The sequence below is a fragment of the Bipolaris zeicola genome (genome assembly GCF_000523435.1).
Source record: "Bipolaris zeicola 26-R-13 unplaced genomic scaffold scaffold_193, whole genome shotgun sequence".
In the NCBI taxonomy this organism is placed as follows: domain Eukaryota; kingdom Fungi; phylum Ascomycota; class Dothideomycetes; order Pleosporales; family Pleosporaceae; genus Bipolaris; species Bipolaris zeicola.
Window position 1 is genome coordinate 39,659 of NW_006912242.1, and position 9,771 is coordinate 49,429.

The window sequence follows — 9,771 nt, forward strand, 5'->3', positions numbered from 1 at the left end:
ATTCATAACCGATGCGGTGTGACTCTTGACGCCGGGTGTGAACAGGCATATACCCAGTAGTTTGATATGAAGCGGCTCTTGACCGCACAACCATGGTAGATTTGCTTGACCACCATGCCCACAGAAAATGAGAAGAGCGACAGTTGTGCATCGAGGCTAAGAATGGTCTTGGTAGTGGGGCATCTGCAGGTGCTTGAGACGAAGTACCAGTACAGTGGTCGGGCACGTCTTGGCTCTATTGCGGAGGCGTTGACACTCTACTCCACCTGTTCTAGTACCAGTATACACATGTATCAGAGTATCCCAAAAGCATGAAGCTCGGACAAAGGTACCAGGAGCAGAGCAAGCAACGATTCGACAATGGCACGCAGCGCTAAGCAGTCACCATACCTGTGTAGCATTCGGCTCTTGACGAAGAATGAATGGGCGGGGTTCTCCCCATCCAAAGGGCGCGGAGACCCTGCATTGCCAACGCATCACCGCTGAAGAAAAGGGACCCCCCAAAGAGCAATCATGTGCACCAATCCTTCTCTGATCACGCCCGTTCCCAAGAAGCGTCTGTCAGATTGCAGCCAACCCCCTCTACTACAACCCCGACGCCCGAACTACCCAGATTCATTGGACAGCCTGCAATCGTGCTCTGTTGCTGTTTGCGGGTTATTATTAGTTGGGCTGGCGATTCCGAGCAAAGAAAAAGCTTACTTGCCTGGTTAATTTTACCCCACTAACAGCCTACATTTGTCCCCGCCGCCGCCGCCGCCGCGCGCGACAATCGGGTTTCCAGGGTCCCTTTTTTTAGACCAGGGGGGTTTGGTTTCGTGCTGGGAAAGAAAGAATTACAAGACGTCTTGGGCATCATCGATATAGTCGGCACAACCATTTTGTTTTCTTACCATCACAAAAGACCTCACAAGAAAGACACACAGGAGAGAGACAAAAGAAAGACAAGAGCGTTCAACGTCATACTAAAGAAAGCACAGTCTCCAAAAAAAGAGACATACCATTTACCCCCCTTCCCCGCATATCACTCCCCTCCTCCCCCCTCCTCGCAGCCATGAACGTTGACCCTCTGACGGGCGCACCGCTGCCGTCCACCGCAATCCAGCGCATTCTGTACCTCGCGCCCAAAGTGCACATATACCAGATCCCACCGGCGACGTCGACAAAAGGGTACCAAGCCTCTACGTGGACGGCCAACAACAATCAGCTACAGATCTTCACCGCGCGATTACGCATCGTCGAGACCTCGATACCCAGCGCATCCTCGGACGACGCAAGCGGCAACGATGACAACGAAAAAGTAACGACGACAATCCTGCTCGAAGACCCCAAGAACGGGGATCTTTTTGCTGCAGCACCGTATACTAGTGAGCGCACCGTCGAACAGGCACTGGACAGCAGTCGCTTCTTCGCCATCACCGTCGTAGGCGAGGGCCGCAAAGCCGTGCTAGGCATGGGCTTCGAAGAACGCAGTGAAGCCTTCGACTTCTCCATCGCCCTCCAAGACGCCCGGCGCGTACTAGGTTTCGAATCCAAATCCGCCTCATCCCTCTCCTCACGATCCTCATCCAAAACCTCTGCTCCCGTGGCTGAAGAAGTAAAGCGCGATTTCAGCCTCAAGGCCGGAGAGACAATATCGATTAACCTCGGCGGACTCAAGGGCCGGCGGTCGAGGAGCCATGAGAGCGATAAGAGCGACGAGGGCAAGAAGAGTGATCAGGATGCCCTGTTTAGTATAAAACCGCCACCCGGGAGCGGGCCTGGAGGCGTGTTTTTGCCCCCGCCCCCCAGTGCGAAGAGTGTGAAAGAAGAGAGAAGGAGGAGTAGACAGACGTTTGATGCGGCGAGCTTGCCGCCGAAACAGACGGCCGAGGATCTAGGGTTTGATGATGGAGAGTTTGGAGAGTTTCAATGAAAAGAAAGCATATGTGGAAGTATATCAATGGGCGAGGCATGACCTTTTTCCTTTAATTTTCTGTACATTTAGCAAGGCGTTCCTTTTTTTTATATATACATTGTTGCATCTGTCTCACGTGTATCCTCGCATGGCAGGCGCGTTGGGAAGAATTCAAACATCAAGAGTCAAGAAATGGTTGTTACATGTGTATATGTCTGTGTGTCCATGTCGTTGAATTTGTGTACGTTAGAGTATGTGATAAGGGGGGAGGGAGGGAGGGAGGGGGTATCAGGTAAATTTCCGGTTCCAAACAAACGCCTTTGGAAGAAAAAAAAGGACACAACCGAAAAGGAAGGCGACAATGAGCCAAAAAGTTCCGATTACAACTTTCAAGACTCAGTCCAACCCTGAGCCTCTTTGTACAGCCTCTCGATATCCCGGATCAGGTCCTCGGGCTTATCACCATCAGGGCAGTCTTTAAACTTACCCCCATCGGCCACGCACCTCACCTTGTCGTCTAGCCTGACAGTGCAGCTCGTCGTCACGCCCACATCGCGGCTATGCTGTGCGCTGTCCCTCAGCAGACCCATGCCGTAGGCGCCGTTTTCCCTGCTCATGCACTCGTTGAGCACTTCAAAGTCGAGACCGTGTTCCAGGGCGCAGTCTTCGATGAGCGAGCGGGCGGGTATCTCGGGGTAGTCGGTGATGAGGCAGTTTGTGAAGCCTAGGTGGAGCTTGGGGTCCGGGTACTCGGATGCAGCGCAGAGCATCACGATGTCGCCCAGGCACTCGGTTTGGCCGTGCATGCATAGTACGCCGTCGTCTTCGGTTAGGCTGTCCGGGGTTTGTTAGCAACTGTCGTATATATATGTGTGTTTGTTTGGTGGATTGCCGGTGGCGGGCAAACTTACGTGCCAATCATGCTCAGACGGAAGTCGACTTTGTCAGACACGTTTGCCATGGCGGGCAGCACGAGTTTGTTGAGACAGTCTCGCGCGTCGGGGCACTTGGACATGATGTGCACGTCCAGAGGCACTTTTGAATCGGTGTCGAGGTGGTGGTGGTGGTCATCGGCGCAGGACCATGTCGATGCCAGCCAGAACAAGCTGAGGACAAGCATGGTCACGGCCATCTGCAGGCGGCTCTTGTTGCTGGAACTGCGCGAAGCCTCGGGCTCGCCGGCCTCTGGGGCGTTGGAGATGAGGGGCTCCTTCTCTTCCATTGTGTTATCCAGGGCGCACGCGTCGAGGTTGGGTTTGGTTATTTGGAGATGGGGTCCAGACCAGACAGTCTAGATGGCGTGCTGAACCGGACTAGCGAGGCCGGGGGGTGGAGCGGGCGCAGCTTATGTGATGATGGGCGTGATTGACAGGCAGATACATACACATGTACACGGACGTATGGATGGATGCAGTCAAACAAGGAATCATGGAGTGATTGGCGCTCGGAGCCTCGCATAGCGTGGTCGTCAACTAGTCGTCGGCGTGTGTCCTGGCAACGACATGTCAAGCACATTGGCTAGAGGAAAGTCACACAAGGACGGGTTGATGGACAATCAGCGGTTCATGGAAATGCATCAACGACATGTATAGTACTTGTGTACTCCTCTCCCCCCCTGTACTAGCCGTGGATCGCCCAAACCCCCGTTCCACTGTACACATGTACAACCATCACATGTCATGTCATGCCGCGGGAAGGACGACGGCACAACAATTACCCGCAAGTAGTATGGGTGGCGTTTGTCTCTGTGAGTTGTGGACGGGCCTGGCATGACTGACTGGGTGGCCCCCCGACGGCCGGAGGGGCTACACGCATCCTGCGTCGCAAACATCACCGCGCCTATTCCTGGGCACGCAATCCCCCCTGTCAGCCGTTCTTTTTTTGCTTCTTACGCTCCCTCACAATGAACGACTCTCTTATCTGGTTTCCCTTCTGATACCCCACATTTAGACTTGCATACATACCCGTCTGCTTCACCCGCAAAAACCCCTCCTCAAAGGCCAAGGTCCCCCAGTCATCCTGCCATCTGCTTGGTCCATGCGCACAGCCTTGTACTGCCAACCTCCTGTTCCCTGCGCCTGTTAGCATTGAGCCAAAATGGCGTCAACTGATGCCGCCGCTCCCATTGACGCTTTTACTTCCCTCATCAATACCACTACTTTACTCGACTTGGCCCGCCGCTTCTCGGCAACCTACAGCAACCTCGCTCGCACCTCAACAGAGCATTTCCTCGCTACTCCCGTCACTGCGCTGCCTACTGGAAAGGAAAAGGGCAAATTCCTGAGCATTGATGTTGGCGGCACTAATCTAAGAGTCGGATTCGTGGAGCTGATTGGAGAGCCAGATGCCTCTACGGGGACTGAGCGTAGCCGGAGTAGTACCATTGGGGACAATGTCTTTGCTCGGATCAACCGAAGTCATGACAAAAACTGGCCAATTGGAGATCACCTGAAAATGGACCAAGCCGAAGACCTCTTTGCCTGGATAGGTGACTGCATCGCCGAAGTTGTAAAAGGCGCTCTTGACGAACAGGAGAGCAGTGGCAGTCAAGTTAGCTCGCCCCTAGGCGATGAGATTCTGCTTGGTATCACCTTTAGCTTTCCAATGGCGTAAGTCGAGTCGACCGTATACTACCACGGTGCTGTGCTGACATCCTTGTTAGCCAGACTCGTCTATCAGAGGCAACTCTGCTGCCAATGGGCAAGGGCTTCGCTATTACATCAGACTTGAACTTGGGCAAGATGCTCCTTGCAGGATACGCCCGACACTGCGACAGTTCTCAGCAAAACAAGCCGCCATTACCAAGGATACGTGTCGCTGCCATTACCAACGACACAGTAGCCACATTTGCATCCCTCGCCTACGCAGTCAAGGCTTCACCAAACAGTCGTGTAGCAATGGGTCTGATTGTCGGTACTGGAACTAACGCAACAGTACCAATGAAGCTGGAATGTTTACATCCCGCTAAGAAGAGTGCCCTGGCCAACCCTGATGCTGTCGAGACTGTAGTCATCAACACTGAATGGACAATACGCGGCACCGACAAGCCCCTGATCGATCTCAACATCAAAACACCCTGGGACATGACACTCGACGCAAACAGCGACGCACCAGGTTTCCAACCCTTCGAGTACATGACATCAGGGCGCTACCTTGGTGAAATCGTGCGCCTGATATTCACCGACGTAGTCTCCAAAGACACCAGCGCGCAAATCCCACCCTCCCTCCAAACCAAAAACACCCTCCCCACCAGATTCCTCTCAGAAGTCATTGCGCGAAAGGGCGGCCGCATCGTCCAACAAGAACTAGAAAGCAAATATCCCGACCCTAGTCCATCCGACGACCCCTTCTGGACCGTCGACAGAGTAGAAATGATCCGCGACATCGCCGAAGCTGTCCAACAACGCTCCTCCGCTCTCGTCGCCGCCGCATGCGTCGGCCTCCTGAATTGCGTCGGCGAAATATCTCTGGACGGCGCAAAAGCACCTAGCAACGGCACGCACAGTAGTACCAAGGGCAAGCGCGAGATTGAAGAGCTGGTCATTGCGTATGCTGGTGGTACCATCTCACAGTATCCAAAGTGGCTGCAAACGTGTCAGCAGTGGATCGATATTCTCGTTGAAGAGGGCTCAGCCGCAAATTCGAGCAAGCAGGTTACGCTCAAGGAAGCCAAAGACGGGGGTATTATTGGGGCGGGTGTGTTGGCGGCTATGACGGATGATATGGCGTGAAAGATGAGGGGTGTTTTTTTGGTGTCTGTGTGTGTGTCGAGCAGAAATAGAAGATGTGTATGCATTTTTTTTTACCAATAATAGTGTTATTATTGTTATCATTGTATATTCTATTCATATGTTATTTTTCTATGATGTTATTTTCAAAGCGGAGACACGCGAATCAGACGTTACTAAACATGGAGGGTTGTAGAACTGTTGGAAAATAAACAATGAGATTCTGTGTTGCATAACGAACTAGATAAAGGCTACAAAACAAACCCCCTCCTCGCTATTATATCTATCATCCCCATGTGACAAAAAGGAAAAGTTCTAGAAGCAAAATGTATTATCGATCAGACAAACCCCACCTCACTTCACCTAACAGGCAACTGATTCTGCCACTCCGGATCCACCTTACTCTGCTTGAAAAAGCTCTTACCCCTCAACCACTGTCTATACGCCTTATACCGCTTCTTGCCCGTATCCTCATTCTCGACATCCAGCGGATTCTCCCTCACCCGCAGAAACTCCTCAAACTCCTCTATATCCTCTTCGGGTGTCTGGAATTTGCTTCCAGACACTAGCGGATAGTGATGGTGATGATGCTGACGCAAAGGTGTGGGCGGAACATCGTTGTAGACGTGAGGATGGTGATTATATGATTGGGGGTACGAATATGAAGGGGCGTGGGAAAAGGGGGTGCTGACGGATTGAGACGTCATGGGCCGCGCGTGGTGCGAAGTGAAGGAGTGAACGGATGCGGCGTCGGTGTCTAGCCGGGCTTGCTCTGATAGTGTGATCTGGATGCCGTCTTCGTCAAAGTCCTTGGGTGGCGTGGCGCTAGATTCGGTGACGGAGAGGTAGTCGTAGTATTCCATTGCGATGGGGTCGTCGGCAGTGGGAATGTCGCTGCTGACAACTAGGGGGAGGTTGAGTGGGTGCTCGATATAGCGCGAGTATTCGTCTTCTTCACTCGGAGCGACTGAGGGGTTCATGCTGTTTTCGTAGAATTGGCGCAGAGTCCATTGGTGGACTAGGGCTTTGTCGGCTGGCTTGAAGCCGGGCTTGAGTGTCGACGAAAGGCCTGTGGACGTGGAAGTTGAGTTGTTCATGGACTGGTAGGCTGATGATGTCGAAGCAGACATATGTGTCTCAAAGTGAGGGTCTCGAAGAATAGATTGTCGGGCCCGCTGGTCTGGATGGGGTACATTATTATGTAAGTTTCTCCCACGAGGCGCAGGGAAGCGATCGGGTCTGGACTCAGTCTCACTTGATGGGTCAATAATAGTGACCCCCTTCCGGGGCATTTTCTTTTCGTCTCTTCCTCCCGCGTCAAGCTCTTGCTGCTTCTTTCGAGGAACAAATGGAGACATGTTTTCCTTTCGAGATGGATAAGTCCCATCCCGTCCAGGCCGTGGCTTAGCAAGCCGAAAAGCAAATATTTTGAGGTAAGAAGATATGGCTAATGGCCGGTAGTATTCCAGCCAATAGTCGTCGCGGAAGCTGATAAAGTCAAAAGCAGTCTCTTCTGTCGGCCTTGCAGGCATGATCGAGGGTGGCAGTGCACGCTGTTGAAGATGAGAAAGAGTATACCAGTTGATATAATCTCGCCGGTTTCGATCCAACACGGTTTGCGGGCTTTGGTGGTGAAGGTAATAATCAGTCGAAAGATCCCAAAGCATTGGCTGACCATGCGAGTATGTGTAATATCCGAGGAACAAATTATAAGCTTCTTGTCGCTGCGAGTCAAGAAAGGAATTGTGATAGTATCGCTTGAAGCTTTCCACCATGTCGCGCGAGCTGCTTTGCCATTGGTTGATTTTTCGGTACGTAGCCATTGTATTAACGAGATGTGATCCCCCATATTGAATTGCGATTGTGTCGCCGTGGCCATGGAACATTTGCGTAAATAGCTCGACGCAATCGGAATCGTACTCTACAGTGTTTCCAGAAATGAGACCCAACGCCTGTAGCTGACGACCGAGGGCTCGCTTTCCGATGACGAACTGCGCTGCATTTGTTCGATCCAAACAGTCAATACAGTTCGTTCGAGCGACACCGTTCTGCACCTGTGGTTCATCGAACTCACTGTCGCCATTCCGGAAGAACCCCGTTTTACGCATCACCTTCTCAGCAAGGTTCTCTAGGGTGCCTATGACGTCCTGTCCTCTTGTTTTCGCTGCTCTAGACATGTCGAATGCCTCATACAGTATCTTCTTGTCCTTGGGTAGAGACTGGTTCAGATAGTCAACAGCGTGCTTGTATTCATGAAGCAATTTGGACTCTCTCGGCGTTCGTTCTCGAGCCTTGATTAGATTGAGAACATAGATAGGAGCTCCATATCGTTCGAAAAGGTTGTCGAAATGCAATGCTGCAGCGCTGTAGAAGGGATCCACAAGATTAAGATCAATGTCAGGCTTGGGTGTGACACCAGTATTGTCTTGGGTCCAATATAGTGGTATACTACCTCGATGTTGAACATAGGATGTGTAGCTGGGATTGGCATAAAGCCTTGGTCCGGGTGCATGGAAGGACGTTGTTGTTTGTTCAGACACAATCTGCTCAGTCTCAACATCATTTGCGACGTAACCTAAATCGTTCGTTCCGCGCTTCAGAAATCGAGCACCGGCGAAGAACCTCGATCGTCTCGCAATAATGGTAAGATATACCCGTCGGCCAAACACATCGAGAGAAGACTGATCGACATAACCGTGTATAATCGGATGGCACCAATCGTACATGTTCTTCAGAGCATCGCGTGCAGGGTTAAGAAGATGGTGATTCCAAACGAACATATCCTGATAGTCGCGATCCGGGTTTGAGATGCCTTGACTTAATGCAGTGCGTTGTTGGATGATATTTTGCTGCAAACTCCTTGTCACATTGTAGGAATACGAAAAATAAAACGATCGCGTAAGGTCCATGTTGTTGAGAATCGACAAGAACCTCGCCTCTTCTGGATTCCTGTCCTTTTGATATTTCGACGTTGACCCCGTCGTCAGAGGAATCATCTCTGTACCGTCGATCTGATAGATGTAGTGGCCACCTAGCATAGCTACTTGAGATCTCTTAGATATCAAGAGCATGTAGTAGGCCTCAGTAAAGCGGATGAATCCCAGCAACCCCCACGTACTGCATTTTAACTTCATGCCTCCCGTGGCTTTGTTGCCATCTGCTATTGTGTCCAGGAGCTGGTGCATCTCTCGCCGACTATACACTATATCATCTTCGAAGATATTCAAGTGTCCCGGCGCAGCTGTTCGATCGATTTTTAACACGCGAAATTGCCTGTCTGTGATATCGGCACCGATGAGGTAGAAGCGAGAACTGGTTTCGTAGAGAGAAAATTTGTGCATCCTCTTGATGCCACTTTCTCCCACATTTTGGTAGGTCGCACCCTTGGCCTTGTGTACTGTGGATGGTGTCGCTGGTCCTTGGAATGCTACGTTCACGTTCGGGTTCTCCTCTTCACCGCCGAACTTTGTAGATGCAGACTCTCTTCGGGGCTTGCCATGACCGGGTAACTTTTCCAGGTCAGCTTCCGGCTTGAAGTTGTGGTCATGTTCAAGGGGCAAGGTCTGCGGGCTTCCAACTGCAGTTGGAGCTTTCTCGATGTCATCTAGCTTGTCCTGACTGATGCTTTCGTGTGACGTGGTTGCTCTGGAGGTTATTGAACTTGCCCTTTCCGGGGAGTCTAGCCTTGACTTGGATCTCTCCATGATCAGCAATCAGTTGGTTGATAAAGTTCGGGGCGGTATAGCGAAAGGAAATGCTGTCATGTGGTCACGGCGTGCTTGTCAGAGACTCAAGGTACTAGCGGCGTGTGCGCATGATGCATGGTAGTCACAACCCAGACACGAAAGCTTCTTTCACAGACCAACCATCATTCGAGGAAAGCTAAGACGAAACCCTTTTCCAGGTGCAGAGTCTCTTTGTAGATTGAAAGGGTTCCGACGTGTTGTTTTCCCCACCAGGCCCCAGCTCATAGAGGCTTGGCGCACGTCAATGCACCTACAGTCACCTATCAGAAGTTTGTTCGCGTAAGCACGGGCCCACCCCAACCACAATCGAGCTGCAGAGCTCCATCTTCTTCAACACCACGTAACTACATCAAAATGGCATCTTTTTCTACCAAAATTTCGAGCAATCGAATGCCTAATG

General features: G+C 51.5%; 5 protein-coding genes across 5 annotated transcripts; 3 read left to right on the forward strand and 2 right to left on the reverse strand.

Moving 5' to 3' along the window:
* Positions 1-513: 513 nt before the first annotated feature.
* Positions 514-714, forward strand: COCCADRAFT_105663 (uncharacterized protein; the record flags this gene model as incomplete). Its single annotated transcript, XM_007717743.1, has 1 exon — positions 514-714. One exon carries the CDS (start codon positions 514-516, stop codon positions 712-714), a length of 201 nt encoding a protein of 66 aa, XP_007715933.1.
* A 340-nt stretch (positions 715-1,054) lies between these two features.
* Positions 1,055-1,915, forward strand: COCCADRAFT_105675 (uncharacterized protein; the record flags this gene model as incomplete). The annotated part of the gene is made up of 1 exon (XM_007717744.1): positions 1,055-1,915. One exon carries the CDS (start codon positions 1,055-1,057, stop codon positions 1,913-1,915), a length of 861 nt encoding a protein of 286 aa, XP_007715934.1.
* Positions 1,916-2,286: 371 nt separating this feature from the next.
* Positions 2,287-3,119, reverse strand: COCCADRAFT_105674 (uncharacterized protein; the record flags this gene model as incomplete). The annotated part of the gene is made up of 2 exons (XM_007717745.1): positions 2,287-2,731; positions 2,809-3,119. 2 exons carry the CDS (start codon positions 3,117-3,119, stop codon positions 2,287-2,289), a joined length of 756 nt encoding a protein of 251 aa, XP_007715935.1.
* An 875-nt stretch (positions 3,120-3,994) lies between these two features.
* COCCADRAFT_29223 (uncharacterized protein) lies at positions 3,995-5,628 on the forward strand (the record flags this gene model as incomplete). Its single annotated transcript, XM_007717732.1, has 2 exons — positions 3,995-4,506; positions 4,560-5,628. 2 exons carry the CDS (start codon positions 3,995-3,997, stop codon positions 5,626-5,628), a joined length of 1,581 nt encoding a protein of 526 aa, XP_007715922.1.
* A 356-nt stretch (positions 5,629-5,984) lies between these two features.
* COCCADRAFT_105666 (uncharacterized protein) lies at positions 5,985-9,329 on the reverse strand (the record flags this gene model as incomplete). Its single annotated transcript, XM_007717746.1, has 1 exon — positions 5,985-9,329. One exon carries the CDS (start codon positions 9,327-9,329, stop codon positions 5,985-5,987), a length of 3,345 nt encoding a protein of 1,114 aa, XP_007715936.1.
* Between the last annotated feature and the right edge of the window lie 442 nt (positions 9,330-9,771).